Source organism: Bison bison, unplaced genomic scaffold (assembly GCF_000754665.1).
Source record: "Bison bison bison isolate TAMUID 2011002044 unplaced genomic scaffold, Bison_UMD1.0 scf7180017864035, whole genome shotgun sequence".
In the NCBI taxonomy this organism is placed as follows: Eukaryota; Metazoa; Chordata; class Mammalia; order Artiodactyla; family Bovidae; genus Bison; species Bison bison.
Genome location: NW_011494607.1, coordinates 16,718,496 through 16,743,385, shown reverse-complemented (window position 1 = coordinate 16,743,385; position 24,890 = coordinate 16,718,496). Strand labels below are relative to the sequence as shown.

Genomic DNA, 24,890 nt, shown 5'->3' with positions numbered 1-24,890 from the left:
GGGTAAGGGCATGTCTCTCATTCATTTTCAAGCATTTCTTGGTAATTCTTGTATTCTTTCCTGGAGAAACTTCAAGATCAATTTGACAAGTAGTATTCCCCCACCCTGTGAATTTGACTAGCTGTGTGACTTACTCAAGGTCACATAGCTAGTAAGTGGTAGAGCCAGTTTTTTGGCTCAGAGTTGCAACCCAAAAAAGAATAAGGATTTCATGCCATTTTGTGACATCCCCGCCCCAACTGAATACATTTTTAGAGCACAAAAGCTGAAGTCACCCATCCAGAGAACTTTTGTCTGGTTTCCTGGACCAAGAGAGACTGCGTATGGTAAGTGCCTATGTGCGTGCTCAGTCAGGTCCAACTCTGCAACCCCATGGACTGTAACCCCACCAGGCTCCTCTGTCCATGGGATTCACCAGGCAAGAATACTGGAGTGGGTTGCCATTTCCTACTCCAGGGGATCTTCCTGACCCAGGAATTGAACCCATGTCTCTTGCATCCCCTGTATTGGCAGGCAGATTCTTTACCACTATGCCACCTGGGAAGCCACTGAGCAGATGTAATTTATTTAATCTGTAAGACGGGGAGAATGAAGGGTTGGTGGTTTTTCTCCAAAACGCTCCCTTGAAAGCTGGCAGAGAGAAGGCATTGGGGAGAAGGAAGTGCCAACCTGGCAGCATATCCTCCAGCCAAAAAGAAGTAATCGTAAGTGAAGAGCAGTGGAGGTGATCTGACAGCACAGACCAATCACTTAGGCAGCTGCTCCTTTATGCTTGTCATCCACAGGATACCTACCAGACTAGAGTCAAGCTCTGTGCCAGCTGCTTGCTTACACACCCACTGAATAAACAAGAGCACCTGACTCCTCAGGACTTAACATTTTCCATGCGTAAGTATTACTAACAAGTCCAAAGCCCAATCTTTATTAATTTAAGAGCATCTCAGCTTTTCTCGTTTCAGTTGTCCTCATAATGGGTTAAACGGTTTGTGGTAAGTCACACAGCAGAAAAGAAGATAAAAAAGTATGGTTTCTCAACATTTGACATGCTTCATCCCTGTGTGGCTGAATCCTACAAATGATAGTTAAATAAACTTTAATGAGAGTCCAGAAGGGTCAGTCTAATAGGTTACTGGCTGGTATTTTCAAGATGGGGAAAAAAAAGACGAGTCCTTCTGGATGTTAACAGACCACTCTGTGAACTATTTAAGTGTGAGTTTCACTAGTCTTAGCCAGCCATGCCTTTAGAATCCAAGAATTCTACATATTTGTGACTTATTAAAAAAAACTTAAACTTTTGATATTTTTAACATCTATACTATTTTCTCCACTCTTGCCTATACTTTTTTCCTTCACAGATCATATCTCAATTTATTCAATGTTTTGGAGCTTAAAAAAATTTTTTTGTTTTAATTTTTATTTTACATTGGAGTATAGTTGGTTAACAATGTTGATTGTTTTCGGTATATGACAAAGTGATTCAGTTATACATATATCTATCCTTTTTGAAATTCTTTTCCCATTTAGGTTGTTACAGAGTATTGAGCCATGTACCCTGTGATTTATAGTAGCTCCATGTTGGTTATCTGTTTTAAACATAGTACATGTCAATCTCAAACTCCCAGCCTATCCCTCCCCCTCGATTCTCCCCCCAGGGTTATCATAAATTTGTTCTCTAAATCTGTGAGTCTGTTTCTGTTTTGTAAATAAGTTCATTTGTATCATCTTTTTTTTAGATTTTGCATATGAATGGTATCATATGATAACTGACTTTCTCTAACTTCACTTAGGGAGAAGGCAATGGCACCCCACTCCAGTACTCCTGCCTGGAAAATCCCATGGCCGGAGAAGCCTGGAAGGCTGTGGTCCATGGGGTCGCTGAGGGTCTGACACGACTGAGCGACTTCACTTTCTCTTTTCACTTTCGTGCATTGGAGAAGGAAATGGCAACCCACTCCAGTGTTCTTGCCTGGAGAATCCCAGGGACGGGGGAGCCTGGTGGGCTGCCGTCTATGAGGTCACACAGAGTCGGACACGACTGAAGCGACTTAGCAGCAGCAGCAACTTCACGTAGCACAATAATCTCCAGGTCCATCCATGTAGTTACAAATGGCATTATTTCATTCTTTTTAATGGCCGAGTAATATTCCACTGTATATATGTACCACATCTTCTTTATCCATTCCTCTGTTGATAGACATTTTAGGTTGATTTCATGTTTTGGCTATTGCAACACTGTGTTGCAATGAAAATTAGGGTGCACATATCCTTTGAAACATGGTTTTCTCCAGATACATGCCCAGGAGTTGGATTGCTGGATCATGTGGTAGCTCTATTTTTAGCTTTTTAAGGAGCCTCCATACTGTTCTCCATTGTGGTTGTACCAATTTACATTCCCAACAGTGTAGCAGGGTTTCCTTTCCTCCACACTCTCCAGCATTTACTGTTTGTAGACTTTTTGATGATGGCCATTCTGACTGGTGTGAGGTGATACTGTAGATTTGATTTGCATTTCTCTAATTTTAATGATGTTGAGTGTCTTCTCATGTGCTTCTTGGTCATCTGTGACCATCTATGACAGATGACACAGATTTAGGTCTTTTCATTTTTTGTTTGGATTTTTCTGATATTGAGCCACATGAGATGTCTGTAAATTCTGGAAATCCCTTGTCAGATGCACCATTTGCAAATATTTTTTCCCATTCTGTGGGCCGTCTTTTGCTGATTTTTTTTATAGTTTCCTTTGCTGTGCAAAAGCTTTTAAGTCCCATCTGTTTATTTTTGTTTTTATTTCCATTATTCTAGGAGACAGATCAAAAAAGATACTGCTGCAATTTATATCAAAGAGTGGCCTGCCTATGTTTTCCTGTAGGAGTTGTACAGTATTGGGTCTTATATTTACGTCTTTAATCCATTTTGAGTTTATTTTTGTGTATTGTGTTAAAAACTGTAATTTAATTTTTCCTACCACTATTTATTGAAGAAACTGTTTTCTCCATTGTATATACAGTCTTGCTTCCTTTCTTGTAGATTAATTGACCGTTGGTGTATAATTGACCAGGCTTTCTATCCTGTTCTGTTGACTTATATTTCTGTTTTCCTGCCAGTACCATACTGTTTGATGACTATAGCTTTGTAGTACTGTCCGAAGGTCAGGGAACCTCTTTCCTCCAACTCTGCTTTTCTTTCTCAAGATTGATTTGGCTATTTGGCTTTTGTGCTTCCATATAAATTTTTCAAAAAATTTTGTTCCAGTTCTGTGAAAAATGTTGTTGGTAATTAGATAGGGAAGGCATTCAATCTGTAGATTGTCTTGGGTATTATTGGTCATTTTATTAATAACTATATTGATTTCTTCCAATTCAAAGATACTGTATATCTTCTGTTTGTATCATCTTTAATTTATCAGCATCTAACAGTTTTCAGAGTCCTGGTCTTTAGCTTCCTTAGATTTATTCCTAAGTATCTTATTCTTTTTGATGCAGTGGGATTATTTTAATTTCTCTTTCTGATCTTTCATTGTTAGTGTATAGAAATGCAACACATTTCCTTGCATTTTGTATCTTGCAATTTTACCAAATTCATTAGCAAGCTTTGGTAGTTTTCTGGTAGCATCTCTAGGATTTTCTATATATAGTATCATGTCATCTGCAAACAGTGACAGTTTCACTCCCTCTTTGCCAATTTGGATTCCCTTTATTTCTCTTTGGATTACCATGGCTATAACTTCCACATCTATGTTTAATAAAGTGGTATGAGTAAACATCCTTGTCTTTTTCCTAATCTTAGAGGAAATGCTTTCAGCTTTTCACTGTTGATTATGATGTTAGCTGTAGGTCTGTCACATATGGCCTTTAATTATTTTAGGTAGGCTCCTTCTATGCCTACTTTCTGGAGAGTTTTTTAATTGTAAATCGGTGTTGAATTTTATCAGCAGCTTTCCCTGCATCTATTGAGATGATCATATGGGTTTTATTCTTCAATTTGTGGGTGTGGTATATCACAGACTGATTTGCAGATATCGAAAAATCCTTGCATCCCTGAGATAAACCCCGTTTGATCATGGTGTATGAGCCCTTTAATGTATTGTTGCTAATGTTTTGTTGAGGATTTTTACATCTATGTTCACATCAGTGATACTGGCCTGTAATTATTTTTTTTGGTGCATTTCCGATATCTTTCATTTGTGCTCTCCTCACAATTGCTGATTTTGATACCATATTTGTGTGCAGATGATTTCCTACCTTCACTGTATGTCTGTCTTTACCAGTGAGCTTTCCCATTCGTAATTCTGTTTCTAGTCACGGCCTTTTCTTTTCCACCTGGAGAAGCTCCTTTAGTATTTGTTGCAAAGCTGGTCTGGTGGTGCTGAATTCTCTTAGCTTCTGCTTATCTGTAAAGCTTTTGGTTTCTTGTCAAATCTCCAGGAGAGCCTTGCTGAGTAGGTTGTAGGTTCTTCCCTTTCATCAGTTTAAATGTATCATGCCACATTCCCTTCTTACCTGCAGAGAAATCAGTTGATAACCTTATGGGAGTTTCCTTGTACATTACTTTTTTCCCTTATTGATTTTAGCACTTTTTCTTTGCCTTTAATTTCTGTCAGTTTATTACTGTCTCAGCATATTCCTCCTTGAATTTATCCTTCCTGGGACTCTGTGCTTCCTGGACTTGGGTAACTGTTTCCTTCCCCATGTTAGAGAAGTTTTTAGCTATTGTCTCTTCAAAGATTTCCTCAGGTCCGTTCTCTCTCTCTCTCTTCTTCTGGGACCCCTATAATGCAAATGTTAGTGCATTTACTATTGTCCAGAGGTCTCTTAGACTCTTATTTCTTTTCATCCTTTATTGTTCCGCAGCAGTAATTTACACCATTCTGACTTCACGGCCACACACCCCCACCCCCCATGCAGGAGAGCCTCCAATATTAGCAGGTAAGTCTGGCCTAGTCTCATACAAGAACAGTGACTCTCTTTCCTGAGTTCTGGTACACACAAGACTCTGTGAGTGCCCTCCGTGAATGGAATTTGTTTCCCCCAGTCCTGTGAAATTCCTGTGACTAAACTACACTGGCCTTCAAAGCCAGATTCTCTGGGGGCTCCCCCTGTTGCCAGACGCCCATGCTGGGGAGCCTGATGTGGGGCTCAGAACTTTTACTCCTGTGGGAGAACTTCTGTGATATAATTAGTTTTGGGTTTGTGGGTTGCCCACCCGGCATGTATGGGGTTGAACTTCATCACAATTGACCCCTCCCACTGTCTTATGGATGCAGGGTATCTTGGTAGCTTCCAGCATGCGTCAGTGGTTGGTCAGCAGTTAGCTGTGATTTTGGTATTTCCATAGAAGAGGTCAGCTCGTGTCTTCTACTCCACCCTCTTGTCTTGACTCCTGTGATTTTCAACCTGATGACATGTACTCAGGAATTTCTACTGTCTAGTCAGTATCTTCTCATAAATACTATTTCAGTCTCTCATTATCTTCTCTGCTGGATATTCTTCCAGAAAATAGGAAGGAAATGGCTTGAACATGTAGGCAGTCTCTTCAACCATCAACATATTTACTGTTAATGAACCAAAATAAATAGTTCTGTAGTCACCCAAAAAATAAATACTTCAGACTGTACAGCCATGGTTTAGAATGAATGATAATGTAACCTATAATCAGCTGTCAGTAGCTAAAATCGAAGATATGTGATGAGTCTGTTATCCGTGAAGACTTAACATTCCAAGCCTCTCTTTAAATGACAACTCATATGCTTATATGAACTTATTATCTACAAATAATAAAGGCTCTTAAAAGCCTTTATCCGGCTTATCTGTGCTTTGTGGGACTAACATGCCAGCCAAGGAAATAAACACAGCTTTTGCAAATGATTGATTGATGTGGTACTTCAAAGTGACTATGGGAATGCAGAACTACCCATAATGCTTATTTTTTAAAAAAAACAGATACATTAGGATCTTTTATTGTCCAATCTCAGAGATGAAATTTATTCCATTAACACAAGCTTTGATTAAAGTTTATTTGATTAAAATGTATGAACTGCCTCTTTCAGAATCACCTTAATCCTGAGGCTACTCTAGAATATCCTCAGTGGCTTAAGATACACACATGTACTCCTTCATCTTTTTGAAAACAGATTTGTTTGGGAAACCAGATGTAATGAGTTAATTAGTGTCCATGATTAGTGACCCTGTGCACCTTCGGTAGGGAAAGCATGTAAATTGGTGTAGCTCTGTTGTTGTTCAGGTGCTAAGTGGTATCTGACTCTTTGCAGCCCCATGGACTTCAGCACAGAAGGCTTCCCAGTCCTTCACAATCTCCCAGAGTTTGTTCAAACTCATGTCCATTTAGTCGGTGATTCTATCTAACCATCTCCTACCACCTCCTTCTCCTTTTGCCTTCAGTCTTTCCCAGCATCAGGGTCTTTTCCAATGAGTCGGTTCTTCATATCAGGTGGCCAAAGTATTGGACCTTCAGCATCAGTCCTTCCAATGAATATTCAGGGTTGATTTCCTTTAGGATTGACTGCTTTGATCTCCTTGCTGTCCAAGGGACTCTCAGAGTCTTCTCTGGCACCACAGTTTGAAAGCATCAATTCTCTGGTGCTCAGCCTTCTTTATGGTACAACTCTTAAATCTGTACGTGACTACTAGAAAAACCATGCCTTTGACTAGGGGGATCACTATTGGCAAAGTGATGTCTCTGCTTTTTGATATGCTGTCTAGGTTTGTCAGTTTTTCTTCCAAGAAACAAATGTCTTAATTTCATGGCTGCAGTTTCCATCAGCAGTGATTTCAGAGCCCAAGAAAATAAAGTCTGTCACTGTTTCCGTTGTTTACCCATCTATTCCCCATGAAGTGATGGGACCGGATGCCATGATCTTTGTTTTTTTAATGTTGAGTTTCAAGCCAGCTTTTTTACTCTCCTCTTTCACCTTCATCAAGAGGCTCTTTAGTTCCTCTTCACTTTCTGCCATTAGAGTGGTATCATATGCATATATGAGGTTGTTGATACTTCTCCCACCAATCTTGATTCCAGCTTGTGATTCATCCAGCCTGGCATTTCTCATGATATACTCTGCATATAAGTTAAATAAGCAGGGTGACAATATATAGCCCTGATATACTCCTTTCCCACTTTGGAACCAGTCCTTTGTGGCATGTCCAGTTCTAACTGTTGCTTCTTGGCCTGCACACAGGTTTCTCAGAAGACAGGGAAGGTGGTCTGGTATTCCCATCTCTTGAATTTTCCACAGTTTGTGTGATCCACACACTCTAAATCTCTAGCATAGTAGGTGAAACAGATGTCTTTCTGGAATTCCCTTGCTTTCTCTATGATCCAGCGAATGTTGGCAATTTGATTTCTGGTTCCTCTGCCTTTTCTAAACCCAGCTTGTCCATCTGGAAATTCTCAGTTCACATACTGCTGAAGCCTAGCTTGAAGGATTTTGAACATAACCGTACTAACATGAAATGAGCACAACTGTCTGGGAGATTAAACATTTTTGGGACTGCCCTTCTTTGGAATTGGAATGAAAACTGACAAATTTGCTGACATTAAGGGTAGCACTTTACCAGCATCATCTTCTAGGATTTAAATAGCTTGGCTGGAATTCCATCACCTTCATCCACTGGCTTTATAATGCTTTCTAGTAATGATGCAGCTACTATTGGAAAAAAGTATGAAGTTGCTGCAAAAAGTTAAAAATACCTTATGATTTAGTAACTCCACTTCTGGGTATTTATGCAAAGAAAACAAAATCAGTATCATGAAGAGACATCTATACCCTGTTCACTGTAGCACTGTATATAATAGCCAGGACATGGAAATAACCTCAGTGTCCACTTATGGACGAATGGATAAAGAAGATGTGAGATAGATAATTATCTATCTACACACACACACACACATATATATATAGAAGGAGACATTAAAATACGAAGTCCTTTTGCAACAACATATATGGACCTTGAGGGCATCATTATTCTAGGTAATGGGCTGGCCAAAAAGTTTGTTCAGGTTTTTCTGTACCATCTTATGGAAAAACCCAAGCAAACTTTCTGGCCAATCCAAAAAAAAATGTGTCAGAAAAAGACAAAACTCTATGACCTCACTTACATGTGGAATAAAAAAAAAAACTGAACTCATAGAAAGCAAAGACATATTGGTGGTTGCAAGAGGCAAGCAGTGGGGAGTGACAGAAATAGGTGAGTTAGTCAAAAGATACCTCAAAAAAGTGATAAGAATAAGTTCAGGGATACAATGTCCTGAATGTTGACTATAATATATTGCATATTTGACTTGCTAAGGAACTAAATCTTAAAAGTTCTCCTAAGAAAAAAGTACAAATGTGCAACTATGTGAGGTAATGGATGTTCAATTTACTGTGGATTACTTAGCAATGTATAGGTATATAAAATCATGTCATATACATTAAACTAACACATTACATTCCCTCTGTTAGATCATAAACTACATCCATCAGGACAAGCCTGTTAAATATTCATTTCTATGCTACCTTTGCTAACTTAAAACTACTTATCTATATCAACAGTAGAAAATACCTGTGGCAGATTCATTTTGATATTTGGCAAAACTAATACAATTATGTAAAGTTTAAAAATAAAATAAAATTTAAAAAAAAATTTTAAAAAAGTAAAAAAAAAAAAAAATCCCCAGACAAATCTTGGGCAAGACAGATCAAGAATGGAAGGAAAGGAAAAAAAAAAGCAATATTACGAATGTAAAGTAGAATATAGCGAACTCAGTATCTATATACTAACATTTTTGAAAACTTAGAAAACATGGGAAAGTTTCTTGAAAAAAAGATACATACCTTATGAGATGTGAAGAAGAAATTAAAAGCTCAAATAGTCCTGCAACTATTAAAGACATTGAAGCATCTATTTAAAATCTTCCCACAAAGATGAGGTTAGATATTATGAATAGTTATAATGATATATTTTTCTGGGGATCAGGGAAAGGTCAGGGCTAATACATGTCAATATGTTATCAGAGAACGCAAAGTAGAAAAACAGCTCTGGTAAGAATTAAAAAAAAAAAAAAACAAATCATAAATAATACCACCTTGACTATATATTATCAACAACAGCCATTGCTGTTCTGAACAGCCCAGCTAGCAGCTTGCCCAGTCTAGGCTGCTCACATGTTGATGTGCCAAGGATACTCTGGGAGCAGAGGTTCCCCCCTCAGACCAGTCACAAAACACGACTACTCACTAATGCTAGGAAAGAACACCATTATAGGGGGCATTTGTTAAATGAATGAATTGGAATATACAGAAAATAAGTTTTGCAGATGTGGAAGCACTGTTACCAAGATTTCAACAGGTTTTGGTTTATAAAAAAGGGAAAGGCATTCCACTCCCCCACACCCCGTATATATTATATTACTGTTAAAGCTCATTCCCATCTTTATTTTCAACAGGACTCAATCATTAGATATCATTTCTAGGATGCAGAATGAAGTTTAGTGGCTGAACTAGCTGCACAAAGGAGCTCAGTCTTCTTTCTACATGTAAATATTCTCTTTCTTCAATTCAGCACTGCAAAAAAATAACCTCACTGAACCACTTGAATGAACTTCAAAAGAGGACTTCAACCACTCACCTGGATACAAGCCAGAGGCTCATTTGTCCAAATCGAATATCCACCAACTAAGTATATTCTCTCATTATGGACAGCAACTCCAGATTCATTTTGGCCTAAAGTAAAGAGAATTGAATAAAAGAGGAAAAATAAATCTATTTCCTTGCATGTCTTAATTAACCCTTTTGCCACTGAGGGATAGTTTTCCCCTGTGGCACATGTGTATACTCCACAGGATTTTTGCCGCAACTAATCCCTGCCTCCCAGGTCTCAGAGGAAAGAATTAACCACTCTCAGAGAATGAATCTGTGTTGGGTCAGAACCAGGTTATAACACTTAATAGCCAGTCAAATTAGTAAATACAGCATTAAAGACAGCAATAATAAGCCATATAGAAGAGTTTCATACCATGTTGTAGGCCATTAATTAATACTAATGGAAATAAAGTATATTTTAGGAGTGCAAAACACCTCTTGTTCTACTGAATACAAATACTTTTAAGGCAAGGGCTTACATCTCTAACAGCTGCAACCCCAAGAAGCGAATAAAACCGAGCCATGCCCCTAGCGTGCCCCAAATAAAGACAAATGACAGAAAAAGACTGATAGTTACTACCTTCCTTTTTCTTTACATACACAACAGTTTTAAGACTATATTAAAGTTCCTGAGGTGGGACCAGCCTGGGTAGTCCCTAGATATAGACACGCCAAAATGATGAAAGGTTCCTCCTCCATTAAAAAAAAAAAAAGAATAACTCACTACCACATATTCTTCCCTGGAGGCCATCAGAGAGTGAGACAGTCTCTTCTTATTGATGGGCTGACACAGAATTGACTCAGGTAATAAATAAGCTGGATCCTATAGCAGACAGAATCACAGATCGAGGGACCAAGGGGCTAAGGTACCACTACAGGAACTTAAAGTTAAGTGTTTGTAGGTGGGCCTCAGATCATTTTTCAGAAAAACAGGAGCGCAGTATAAAGCATCTAAACCCCTCACATTGGTTATGCCCCCAATGTGGCCTCCTTGGCAGTGGCTGTGAGTGACAGTGCCCACTCAGCGTATTAAAATGCCTTCAGGCCATAGTCCTGCCCACCCTTTTGAGTCTGTGATTTTAATAACGGGAAGGGAAGGGACCTTAATAATGCAAGCCAAGAAGGGAGAAAGTTTTCAGCTTCCTAAAGAAACGTCAGGGGCAGGCTGTTGGCTGCTTTCTTTTCTTTCGCTTTGGGATGAGCATGGTCCCTACCTAGTGCTGATCGTGGTGATGGCTGGATAGGTCTGTGTGGTCAGAAGTGCTGCTAAACCCCTACGCACAGAACATCTCCAGCGTTTTCTCTTTAGGAAAATACAGGCAAAACCCAATATCGGACAGTGATAAACAGTGAAGACCATTCTCCTGAACTAACAAGACTAAAAGTGAGAAGAGAAAAATTGCTCCTATAGAGTCATTAACTCTTTCAGCACCTGATCCCTCCCTACTTACACCAGTGTTCCTACATGAATACTGATTGACAGTAACGGACTTGATAAGCCTCTCTCGACAAAGTGAAAACGCACACAAAGGTAAGCACAGGCCCCAAGAAACTGGGTGCTCAGCCAATGGGCTGAGTCAGAGATAAACAATGTTCACCTTTTGTAATAAAACCAAGTTGTTCTACTCCATGCAGTTAATATTTAGAGCTGCCCTCAAGATGTCTATGAAAACAAGTCTGTCAACTTCCTGAATCTCTTCTTTCTCCTGATTTACTTAATCAAAGGTACTTGCCAGTCAACAGGTTAAAATTGCAGCGTGTCCACTGGTCAGTGTCTATGTTGTAGGAATCTATATGCCGCACGAGGATCCGGTCATTATTGTAATCCAGGTCATTGCCTCCAAGAACATAAAGCTTCCTTTGAACAGCAGCCATGGAATGGTAGACCCGCCTCTGCAGCATAGGGCTACGGCTTATCCACTTATTCTGAAAAGAAAAGAAATGCAGGTGAACTGTTAACTGGAGATGTCCACGGCAGAAAACAGCAGTGCCTCATTAATAGTTGTTGGTGGACCACATTCTACTTAAATATTGTTTACTTAGTTTGAAAGGAATGGGTGTCTTACCTGAGAACAAGTGGAGAAGATCCCACATGTTCTAACTATGTTTTGCAACTTACATAAGGCATTTCCTCCTGTTTGGGTTGCATTTTATAGGGCATTTTGCATTTGTAAGAGGAGCATATGAGAATTTAGAAGTTTTCATGATAGTTAACTCCCAGTTGAGAGAACTTTCTCCTACAAATGACTCAGGAGTGCACACGCATAGGTGTTTGTGTACAGTGCTGTAATGATAACAAAACAGGCTCTGAATCCAGGATACCGAGTTTATAATTTGTGTGTGAGCTTGGCAATTTATTTAACCTGTCTGTGCCTGTTTCCTCCTCTGTAAAACGGAGATCACAGTACCCAACTGACAAGCCTGTTGTGAAGATTAAATGAGCTAATGCACCTAAAGCATTTAGAACAGTGCCTGGCACACATGTCTGATAATGTGCACTTTAGGAAACTTGATTTAGGTCATACGTGAATGGTCTAGTGGTTTTCCCTACTTTCTTCTATTTAAGTCTGAATTTGGCAATACGGAGTTCATGATCTAATAAGCCACAGTCAGCACTGGAATGTGAAGTCAAGTGGGCTTTAGGAAGCATCACTACGAACAAAGCTAGTGGTGGGGGATGGAATTCCAGTTGAGCTATTTCAAATCCTAAAAGATGATGCTGTTAAAGTGCTGCACTCAATATGCCGGCAAATTTGGAAAACTCAGCAGTGGCCATAGGACTGGAAAAGATCAGTTTTAATTCAATCCCAAAGAAAGGCAATGCCAAAGAATGTTCAAACTACCGCACAATTGCACTCATCTCACACGCTAGTAAAGTAATGCTCAAAATTCCCCAAGCCAGGCTTCAACAGTACGTGAACCATGAACTTCCAAATGTTCAAGCTGGGTTTAGAAAAGGCAGAGTAACCAGAGATCAAATTGCCAACATCTGTTGGATTATCGAAAAAGCAAGAGAGTTTCAGAAAAACATCTATTTCTGCTTTATTCACTACACCAAAGCCTTTGACGGTGTGAATCACCACAAACTGTGGAAAATTCTTAAAGAGATGGGAATACCAGACCACCTGACCCTGCCTCTTGAGAAATCTGTATGCAGGTCAGGAAGCAACAGTTAGAACTGGACAAAGAACAACAACTGCTACTGCTACTGCTAAGTCACTTCAGTCGTGTCCGACTCTGTGCGACCCCATAGATGGAAGCCCACCAGGCTCCCCCGTCCCTGGGATTCTCCAGGCAAGAACACTGGAGTGGGTTGCCATTTCTTTCTCCAATGCATGAAAGTGAAAAGTGAAAGGGAAGTCGCTCAGTCGTGTCCGACTCTTAGCGACCCCATGGACTACAGCCTACCAGGCTCCTCCATCCGTGGGATTTTCCAGGCAAGAGTACTGGAGTGGGGTGCCATTGCCTTCTCCGTAGAACAATAAACTGGTTCCAAATAGGAAAAGGAGTACATCAAGGCTGTATATTGTCACCTTGCTTATTTAACTTAAATGCAGAGTAGTGCATCATGAGAAACACTGGGCTGGATGAAGCACAAGCTGGAATCAAGATTGCCAGGAGAAATATCAATAACCTCAGATATGCAGATGACACCACCCTTATGGCAGAAAGGGAAGAAGAACCAAAAAGCCTCTTGATAGAAGAGAGTGAAAAAGTTGGCTTAAAACTCAACATTCAGAAAACAAAGATCATGGCATCTGGTCCCATCACTTCATGGCAAATAGATGGGGAAACAGTAGAAACAGTGACAGAGTTTATTTTGGGAGGCTCCAAAATCACTGCAGATGGTGACTGAAGCCATGAATATAAAAGATGCTTGCTCCTTGGAAGAAAAGTTATGATCAACCTAGACAGCATATTAAAAAACAGAGACATCACTTTGCCAACAAAGGCCCATCTAGTCAAGGCTATGGTTTTTCCAGTAGTCATGTATGGATGTGAGAGTTGGACTATAAAGAAAGCTGAGCATGAAGAATTGATGCTTTTGAACTGTGGTGTTGGAGAAGACTCTTGGGAGTCCCCTGGACTGCAAGGAGATCCAACTGTCCATTCTAAAGGAAATCAGTTCTGAATACTCAATGGAAGGACTGATGTTGAAGCTGAAACGCTAATACTTTGGCCACCTGATATGAAGGACTGACTCTTTTGAAAAGACCCTGATGCTGGGAAAGATTGAAGGCAGAAGGAGAAGGGGATGACAGAGGATGAGATGGTTGGATGGCATCACTGACTCAATGGGCATGTGTTTGAGTAAACCCCAGGAGTTGGTGATGGACAGGGAGGCCTAGCATGCTGTAGTCCATGGGGTCCCAAAAAGTCGGACATGACTGAGTGACTGAACTGAACTAGGAAACTTACTGTGATGAAATCACTGGCTCACAGGGAACCCTACGTAAGCTAATGTGAGGGCAGCTTTGCTGTTCTTTCCAGGATGAACCTCCTGAGGTCAATGGAAGAGCAAAATTTTGATTCAGCAACAAATCCCTCACAGCCTTTAATATATTTACACTCACATCTTCACCAAATTGGGAAGAGTTATTTCCAGGCATATTGTTATTTGGTCTTATGTTACAGAAGACCAAATTTTCTGTGATAACTTTAGGAAATGGTGAAACCTCTAATGTTTGGTTCTGTATCACTCTCAGGATTAAGAAAGGTATTCTCAACTCCTCTCAAATAAGGTTATTTAAAATATAAAAATAGGTGAAAATCAAATATGACTTTAATTTAAATCTCAAGTAATGGACAGGTCAATAAGCCTAACCATTTTATTTTTATATAAACACTAAACATACAGGAAGAACACAGATAATTTCTTTCTTCCAAGAAAAATTTGGGTTTCGACCAGAAAAATCATGATGCTTTGAAAACATACAATTTCACCAGTTCACAGAGGTGTAAAAGGTGGAAATGAAAAAAAAGAAAAAAAAAGTTTTGTATAAATATCTGTTCATTCACTAATGGCATACTGACTGGCTCATTTCTAATTTCTCTTTTAAAGATACACTCACAAGAAAAAAGAAAGTGGTTTGTCCAATTGTTTAAGGCTTGCATTCATCTGGTCCCCCAGTTTTAAACCTGTCATAATAAGACTCTCCTTCCAATTAACTGTATCTTTAATAAGTTAAACCTTTCTTTTAGATATTCTAAGAAATGCCTTTAATACATTACACACGAGTGGATTTAACTCAAGACACGATGGTGCTTTCTGTAGGTGCTTTCTATGAGGCAACGCATCACAGTATGAGGGCTCAGTGTTGCACCAGCAGTCCAGTCCCCTGCCACAGGACTATGGATGCCATCTGGTTTGCAAAGCCTGCCTGCATCCCCTGATTATATCTTTAGCTTCCTTCACTGCCGTGCCTGCCAGGTGAGCCGCCAACCGCTGCAAAGGCAAAGAAACACAGAGGCCTGGTGGGGTCATTCCTAATAAGCTAGCGTGTGAATACTAATCAGTGCTGAGGAAGCAGAGGTCACCCTGGCCTGCCTGTTGGCAGGTAGCGATGTGCTCTGTGGCAGATGGCAGGCATTACGGACTCTCCACAAAGGCCTAGAAGAGAAATAAGCACCAGGGCTGAATGATAGAGTTATTGAGATTCTGAGCAAGATGCAAGCAGCTGTGATGTTTGCCAGTACCCACCGTAAACAATATGCCAGCAGAATTTTAAACAAGAGCATGTGTGTACAAACACGAAACAGAACTCGTTTGAGAAATGTTAACACCTTCTTCCTCTTTAACCACGTGTGCACCAAACTCAAGCAACTGTAATTAATGATCCCTCTTGAGACACCCAGCCCAGGAACACATGGTATCCAAAATCGACAGCTTACAATGACATCAGGAAACACACTTGCAAAGACAGAAATACTTTTGTTACACTCGGAATCAAGGAATTGTAAAAATTAAAAGGTACAAAATAGACTGAGGGCACTCTGAACATATATTTGATGGCTAATCCCGACCCAGTTCCATGTTCCATTATCTTCAGCTGATGAAGATCTGACCTCCAAATCATTTTGGAATATTGTCATAACCAGGAAAAATACTTACATTACCAAAATCACAGAAATGGCAAAGTTCAGCAAACATGTGCCACAGTTAACAGATACTTTGGTAGAAGGAAAAGAAAATAAAAATAGTTCTTTTGTGGGGAAAGAAAAGTCATGAAATGTGCATGAGAAGTGGGCAGACGGGATAGGCACCATCCCAATGTGCCCAGTCCAGGCCAGTTCTTAGATGAAAAACATACTCCACCCCTTCAGATACTTCTCCTTCAGACTTATTCTTCACTATATAACCTGAGATATGCTGGCTACATGGGGTTAAATAAAAGTTACTATTTATTTGAGAATAACAAAACCATAAGCATGCTTCCCTCCTAGAATGACAAGCCTTCTCAAAGGCTGCAGCAACAGGACAATGCAAATCCTTTCTTAGGATATCTCAAAGACGAACAGCCACTTGAGATAAACGGAAAGAAGGGCATTTAACTCATCAACATCTGAAGGATCTTGATCTGAACATCTGAAGGAGATCAGCCCTGGTATTTCTTTGGAAGGAATGATGCTAAAGCTGAAACTCCAGTACTTTGGCCACCTCATGCGAAGAGTTGACTCATTGGAAAAGACTCTGATGCTGGGATGGATTGGGAGCAGGAGGAGAAGGGGACGCCAGAGGATGAGATGGCTGGATGGCATCACTGACTTGATGGACTTGAATCTGAGTGAACTCCGGGAGTTGGTGATGGACAGGGAGGCCTGGCGTGCTGCGATTCATGGGGTCGCAAAGAGTCAGACATGACTGAGCGACTGAACTGAACTGAACTCATCAACGTATTTTCCCTTTTTCCTACATTATGCAAAACTCTGAAAGAGTTAAGCATTGAGTAGAGCATAAAACAAAAAGAGCTGAAATTTCATGTTTTGTAAAGGGGAAAAAAAAAGCAACCCAAAAGCAGTTTATCCAGATGCTTCCTTTTCTCTATGTAAGTTTAAGATGCATGTGTGTGTATAGACTTGGCATTCCAACTCCTAATTACTGGAGGACTCTTAAAAATTCATTTTAATTAAGGTAATGAGCTTTTCTTAGATGAGTCTTACCTGGTTAGGTTCATATACCATTAGTCTGTTCTGATATTGTGCCGTGTTAGTTACTCCACCTGTAATGGATTAGCACACGTTAGCGCTTTCATGAATAAGAAATGGGATAGTCCAACATAAGAATGAGATACAATTAAAGGAAAATTAGCTACCACTGAGGATCTGTTTGTACACCCTCACGGTGAACCCATGACATAGTTAAGAAGCTTACTGTTGAAGCAGTTTCATTTTCAAGAAACATTTCAGAAGCAATCCAGTTTAGAGCAAGCAACAAGTACGCTGAGATTACCACGAGGCCCCCACTTCTGGCAAGCGGCTCTGCATGGCCAAAATGAGGCGCAAAATATGGTGAGGGAGTGGGAGCAAGTGGAGCACACTTAACACAAATCTCTACAATATTTATGCCAGGGACATAATTATATGGAAAATTCTTGTCCTTGGCTAACTTGGTCATTTTATGGCTGTAGTCTTAGGTGTGCTAACACAGTGAACAGTAATATCTTTTTTTTTTTTTTAAAGACTTTTTGATGTGGATCATTTTTCAAGTCTTTATTGAATCTGTTACAATATTGCTTCTGTTTTACACTTTTTGGCTTTCCGGCCCAGAGGCATGCAGGATTTTAGCTCCCCAACCAGGGATCAAACCCATACCCCACGCACTGGAAGGCAGAGTCTTAACCATTGGACTGCCAGGGAGGTCCCGACACAGTGATACCCTGATGTCTCTTGGGAAGAACTGTATCTAAAAAAACATATTATTCATCAAAAGAGATCTAGAGCCAGTGCTGTCCAATAGAATAAGCACCATAAGCAAGAGTCGCATACGCAGTTTTAATTTTTCCAGTAGTCACATTAAGCAGAAAAAAGAAATCCTTTACTTTAAACTTAATATGAATTTAACTCAATAATAATCCCCCCTTATCTCTGAGGGATACATTCCAAGACCTGCAATGGATGCCTGAAAGTGTAAGATGGTACCAAATGCTGTATATGCTTTGTTTTTCCTATATACATACACCTGTGATAAAGTTTAATTTACAAATGAGGCACAGTAAGAGATTAACAACAATAACTAATAATGAATTTGAACAATTATATACTCTAATAAAAGTTATGTAAATGTGGACTCTCTCAAAATACCTTACTGTACTGTACTTCTGATGATGATGATGGGGATGATATAACCCACTTGATGAGATGAAGTAAGAGGAATGGCATAAATCATTTATGAAGCTTCCTGCAAGTTTTACAACCCAGGAGCATCTTCCTTGAAGACCTGGGACGCATCCCATTGAGATGTTATCATCAAGGAAAATAATGTTCCCATCTATCAGTTTCTATGGAGGCTGGGAGCCTAATTCTGATGGATGCAAATCAGGAAACACAAATGACCAAGCCACAGAGAAAAACATTTACAGAGTCAGGGTAACTGAATGTGCTCCACACATCACACGGATCAACCTTCCTCCAAAAGTACTTCGGTATATTTCTTCTAGTTCACGCCAATGCGTAAAAACCCTATTGTTTTTCAGAGGAGTTGACTTCAGACTGCATTCTAATCTCTCTCCCCTAGTGCAATAGTCTTGAATCAAGTCTTCCTTGTCTGTTTAACTTTCTCCAGTAATATTTTTGCTTTGGTAGTTCAAATATTTTGGATAGGTCACAACTATCAACTCCATGGCCAGAAGTCAAATCAACCAAACACTAGAGAATTAGTGCATCAGCTTAACGAAAGTGGAATAATCAATCAATACTAATGGACATATAAAGGAGAGGAAACCAGTCCAGGCCAACCATTACTGTCTCAATCCCTGTAAAGACAGTGTATCTTTCATGTAACTGACCATAGCTACTATTAACTGGAAGGCTTTTTTTATAAGTTCTCTCTGAAGCTTGCAACCACTTTCAAGATCACGGAAAGTGGTTTGCAGAAGAAATCCACAAAGAACAGAGAGAAATGAGCTTCCTGCCCTCAAATAGTCTTCTCTGGATTTCTCATTGAATGTCTCATTTTTAAAGATGAAATCAAAGAAAAAGATAATACACTTAAGAAAGCTGAGGCTGAAATACCTATGTAGAGTCAAAATGTATGTCAAATACAGAGGGATGTTTGCTTCCCCCTCAACCTTCCTTTATCTGATTAAAACGTGAATGTCCAATAATTCTATCTCAGCATCACTACAGAAAAGTAATCAAATCTATTGAGACCTCACAAGTCTTCAGGGTTAAAATGATTGCCAAGTGCTTTTGATCTGGCCCATAACCTCCAGATTAATGTCCAGCTTGCCTATAATCATTTCTCCAAATGAGAGGGAACAGAAGGTGAACTCCCCCCACATTATTTCAAAACTCTGACAGTCTCTCTACTTGTTTTAGAAATATGAGACAGAATTAATATCTACTGCAGTAAACTATCTGTTTATGACACCATTTGAAGATATTTACACTACAATACGTATGAGACTCTGCCCATTATAGATTAAATGTACAACCAATGGATTAGAATGCAGCTACTGTACCCTCTCTCCCAACCAGGGCACACCACTTATCTTCCTGCTTTTCAGAATTACTATTTACTGTCTTCCTCAGATGCATTTATAATACAACTTTTCCCCCTTAATCTGCACCCAGTAATTAGATTCCTTACCCTTACATACAAATTTTCACTCTTATGACAATGTTTAGAAATGAGATATTGGGTTACTAGTTGGTGGTAAGAATAAAAGTCCTAGTTAGTTATTTGGTTGATTACTTCTAGAATGTTAAACTGCAGGAGGTGCCTAAAAAGCTGAGTGCTGTAACTTCTGCCAAGTCAGGATGGCAAGGGAAAAACCTTAAGAATTGGTTCTATTGCTTTCCCCCTTTGAAACAACTTACAAATGAGCATATAAATAAAAAGCATTTCTTCTCAGTACAAAAAATAAATTTTAAAAAAGCATCCAAGTTTGCAGCCCACATTTCTCTAGCAGTATTACTCATTTTCAGAGCTTTATCATTACATTCCCTTCACATAACACTCTTCACTTTTAGATTAATCTTCTGAAATGAGATGCTAAGGATTTGCATACAGATTTGACTATACAAAAATAGATATGGAATTAATAACAGTCTCTATATGTTTTAATTTCTCCTAGACTGGAGTACCCTTGCCTGCAGCAGTATTCCCGGCTTTGAAAGTCATCAAGCTGATTTGTCTGCTCTGGGTTATGATGCCACATGCTGCTATACTGTCCCCTGCAATCAAAGCACTTGCAAAGATAGATTCCATGCCTTCCTCTATCGAGTATATTTTATAGATTGGCAGTTTTGATCTCCCTCCCCCACCCCAGGGGGGATAATCTGCATCTTAACAGCTTTCTATAGATACATCTGTCATTAAATATGCCATCTCGTATCAGCAACCATTTTTAAAGCCAAGTTTTCCTTAACTTTGAAGTGCCAAAGTTAAGACTTTTCAGCCAAAATTGAAAATGAACAACCCTGTCTTATACTTTTGAACTGTGACTTAAAGATATACGGCAGGTTCCCTCAAAGTCAAATAAGTCTTTAAAAACTGCCAGAAGGAATGAAAAGTTACCACCATGCTACCAGCAGTGAGAAATGCTTTCTATCATCAAGACAAGAGTAAAACATTTTTCTTAAGCTTCCCTGTTCAACTTCCCACAAAACGTTGTGACAAATGGATGAGTGCATGCCAGGGAGAAGATGACAGGTGACTGCCAAACAAACAACCTTTGTCTCCACTACTGTGAGCTCACTACTCCTAAATTCGTTGTGCTCAAAAGCAACAACTCACCAATGCTGACAATGTCTATAAAATAGTGTTGGTCAATATATATTAGTCAAGTTAGGTCAAGTCTGTTGGCTCTGCTCTTTTTTTTTTTCTTTTCAGGGATCTCTGTTGGTAAGTAGAGAGTACTAAAGTCTTTGATAGGAATCTGTGGTACCTAATGTAGTGACAGCACCCCTACTGGAGCAGAGCAGGATCAAAGAACTGAATGTGTCCGTGCTGCTGGCTGAAATCAAGATTGCGAGGAGAAGTATCAGCAACCTCAGATATGCAGATGATACTACCCTAATAGCAGAAAGTGAAGAGAAACTAAAGAGCCTTTTGATGAAGGTGAAAGAGGAGAGTGAAAAAGTTGGCTTAAAACGCAATGTTTAAAAAAAGAAGATCATGGCATCCGTTCCCATCACTTCATGGCAAATAGATGGGGGAAAAGTTGAAACAGTGACATTTTCTTTTCTTGGGCTCCAAAATCACTGCAGATGGTGACTGCAGCCATGAAATTAAAAGATGCTTGCTCCTTGGAAGAAAAGCTATGACAAACCTAAACAGTATATTAAAAAGCAGAGACATTACTTTGCCAACAAAGGTCAATCTAGTCAAAGCTATGGTTTTTCCAGTAGTCTTATATGGTTATAAGAGTACCATAAAGAAGGCTGAGCACCAAAGAATTGATGCTTTAGAATTGTGGTATTGGAGAAGATTCTCAAGAGCCCCTTGGGGAGCAAGGAGATCAAAGCAGTCAATCCTAAAGGAAATCAGCCTGAATATTCATTGGAAGGACTGATACTGAAGCTGAAGCTCCAATACTTTGGCCACCTGATGCAAAGAGCTGACTCACTGGAAAAGACTCTGATGCTGGGAAAGATTGAGGGCAGGAAGAGAAGGGGACGACAGAGGATGAGATGGCTGGATGGCATCACTGGCTCAATGGACATGAATTTGAGCAAACTCCAGAAGATAGTGAAGGACAGGGAAGCCTGGCGTGCTGCAGTCCATGGGGTCTCAAAGAGTTGGAACTACTTAGCAACTAAACAACAATAACAATGCTCTTAGGGAAGCTGCTCCAGGCTGGAATTCCGTCAGCCAGTCAAGATTATGGAAAACCATCTAGAGTTCTTTGCAGCTCTCTTGAAGGCCTGCAGTGCCAGCCTCACAGTAATCTGGGGTGGCGAGGGAGAATTTCAGCACAAGCTGTGTTATGTGTCCCCCCTTACAGCGCCTTTATGACTCTATCCTTGGGTAAGCCATTTAGCAGCCAAGCCCAGGTTCCTCATATGTAAAATGCAGACTGAAACCTCTCTCTCGGGTTTCAGATGAATGACAGGACTTGGCATAGCAGCCATCCATAAAGGGAAGCTTACCACGATATTGTAGTAGTTTGTTCATAAAGCTTTCTTACCATTTTCATAAAAGGTACAAATGAGTATATATGGAATACTGAAAAAGTAACTAAGTATGGAATATTGAACTCATGAATGAATTTTGTAATCTGAAATAGATTCCTTATAGTTCTTTTTTCTAATAACCAGAATTACCGACTGGTTTATAAGGGTATCAAAGACTTTTTCCTTTTTAACAGTTTTAGCTTCTGCTCTGTATGTAAACTTGCTCCAATTTGCCAAAGATTTTTAAAAACTTCACATTCATAGTCTAATTATCAAAAGAATAAACTGGCATTATTTAAGTTCATATAAGTCATTTTTTAAAAGAGCCAAACTCATTAATATTCCTTGATAAAAGGGATACCATGAGAATATTTATAATGAATGCAAAAATAAACATTTTATTATCTTATTTTTACATGAGATTATACTGCCCATATTTTGGGAGTGTTAATACTGCCACATAAACAATTAAAGCCAAGAATCTTTCTACTAAATTAGCATCTTGAATAGAAGCATCCTTAATCCATGCATTAAATTAAAACTAGAATCCATATTATTGCTATCACACTTGAGGAAACCACACAAATGGATAGGTAATTAATACATTCGAAATCCTGTATAGAAAGTCTCAAATTTATAAAAACCTATAACAAAAAGATTGATGCACTTGAAAATATAAATTTTATGTATATATATATGTCACCTAGAGTGTGCAGATGTAAATTCATAACCCAAAATATGTAAAGTGTGCACCACGGTATTTTAACTAAGTGAAATAATAAGTGATGGTAACATCTACTACAATGCAGATGTCAGCTGACCTTTAAAATCTCAGTAAAATCCACTCTAACTCCAATTCCTCATTCTGTAGAAAGCTGGAATCCTGCCTGCAAAGATTCTACAGGTTCCTAGCAGGATTAAACTCTAAAGGTCACTACTGCCTATCTCTAGTGTGCTGGTTTTGCTGTGTTCTTGTTGAATCTTTTACCTTTTTCCTGCTATTACACAAACTCTTCAACCAGTTCCCTATTTCTATGATGTATTGGGTTGGCCAAAAAGTTTGTTTGGTTAGTGAACAGGTTTTTCAATCAGGTTCCTAGTGAAAATGAAAAATATGTATTTTCACTTAAAATCGAACAAATTTTTTGGCCCACCCAATAGCTTTACTCTTCTTCTCTCCTCTTGGGAATAAAGAAAAATGACATATTTCTCATATTCTTAGGTAGACCAATTCAGCTCACTCTTTTTTCTACTTTCTTTTTCTAAATTCATCTAGACAGACACAAATTGATCATCTGAACAAAGACTATTCTCGCCATGAAAGAAATGGAGCCAATCGCTGTTTGTTTGTTTGTTTACCTACTTAAGCTACCAACGTGAAAGGCCATTAGGCTATTATATTATAATATGTAATCCTTTCAGAAAACAACGTTCTAACCTAAGCCAATATATTGATACTTTAGAATAGTCCATATTATCACTGTTCCTTTATACATTTTAACTTTATATCATTTCTGTTTCAGGATCTAAACTATAGAAACACAAAAAGAAAGACATTATCTGGGTCAACTCTGTGCCCTAAGATGGTCAGTTAATTAAAGACAATCAAATGATCATTGATCCTACACAAATGTCCAGGTATAAACTATTCTGTGTATCATTAACTCTCAGTCATGCCATTTGGAAGTTCTTTTTACAATGTAAGCATCTGTTTTTGAGATCTTTTTTTTTTTGGTAACTGATTTGTGTACTTTCGTGGGGGAAAGTATGGTTTTCAAAAACCAGAGACACAGAAATCAAATTCCTTCTTCACCAAATAATCACTGTGTTGTCCAAAAAAACCACTTAACCTCTTTAAGCCTCATTTCTTCAGGAGCAATGTGAGGGGAAACTAAATGCTGCTTCAGAATAAAAGGAAGTCAGTTTAGGATGAAAGCTTTGGTGATTATTTTGGAGAATGTGTAGGTGATCTGATTGCTTTCTTTTAACCATTTAAGTCTTTCAAAAGCATTGTAGAATGGTTCATTTCTAATTGGCTTCCATCTCAGTGTAATACTGTAATGGTTTTGTTTTAATCTCTCTCAGATGGGGAGTAGTAAAGGCTGGAGCATAACTGGAGGGGAGTGGGGAACAGAAGAAAAAGTAACTGCTGGGACCAGCTAGCTGCTGAGACCTAAAACAAAAAAAAGATTATTTCATTCTTAGTGGAATTCCAGCTTACTAGAAACTGAGGGTAAAAAACCCGCCAGGAATGCAGGAGATTCAGTTCGATCCCTGGGTCAGGAAGGTCTCCTGGAGAAAGAAATGACAACCCACTCCAGTATTCTTGCCTGGGAAATCCCATGGACAGAGAAGCCTGGCGGGTTACAGTCCATGGGGTTGCAAAGAGTTAGATACAACTACTGAGCGACTAACACTTTCAGGAACTTTTTAGTGGAATGTCAAGCTATCAAGCCCCAAACTCCTCCTCAGGAGCAAGAAACAGAGCCTCTTAGGCAGTCATTCCACATCACAACAAACTTATTTCTCCCTCAAGAAACCTTAGGCCCTGGACCCCACCTAACTGGGATCCCAGCATGCTGAACTCTTCCAGTAGATCCTCTGGGGCATTCCCAGTCTAAAAACTTTCCATCATGAGTGAATTCATTTGCCCTCATCAACTCTGCTAAGTGCCACCAAAAAATAGAACAGAAATTTGCATACTGGGATACCATAATTTTGTGGTTTCCAATTTAGCATGGGTTCTGACACAATTTGTATAAACATGTTAGTTCCCTCTGTCTTCTCTCAGAAACTTTTCCCAAGCCCACTGCCCTCAGGCCCTCTTCCTGATCCTGAAATGGCACGACCTCCACCGACAACTCTGCCTCTCGCTTGACCCTCATCAGGTCCCTGCCCCTCCTCTCTGAGCTCATCT

The 24,890-nt window shown here is 39.3% G+C and overlaps 1 protein-coding gene across 2 annotated transcripts in view; it reads right to left on the bottom strand.

Moving 5' to 3' along the window:
• Positions 1–24,890, bottom strand: part of KLHL32 (kelch-like family member 32) — a 217,723-nt gene that overhangs the window by 1,539 nt on the left and 191,294 nt on the right. For both annotated transcript variants that reach the window (XM_010834731.1, XM_010834733.1), the window contains 3 exons: positions 16,799–16,857; positions 11,371–11,563; positions 9,624–9,718 (listed from right to left, as the gene is read on the bottom strand). In XM_010834731.1, coding sequence (XP_010833033.1) covers positions 9,624–9,718; positions 11,371–11,563; positions 16,799–16,857 — 347 coding nt within the window. The remainder of the gene's footprint in view (positions 1–9,623; positions 9,719–11,370; positions 11,564–16,798; positions 16,858–24,890) is intronic.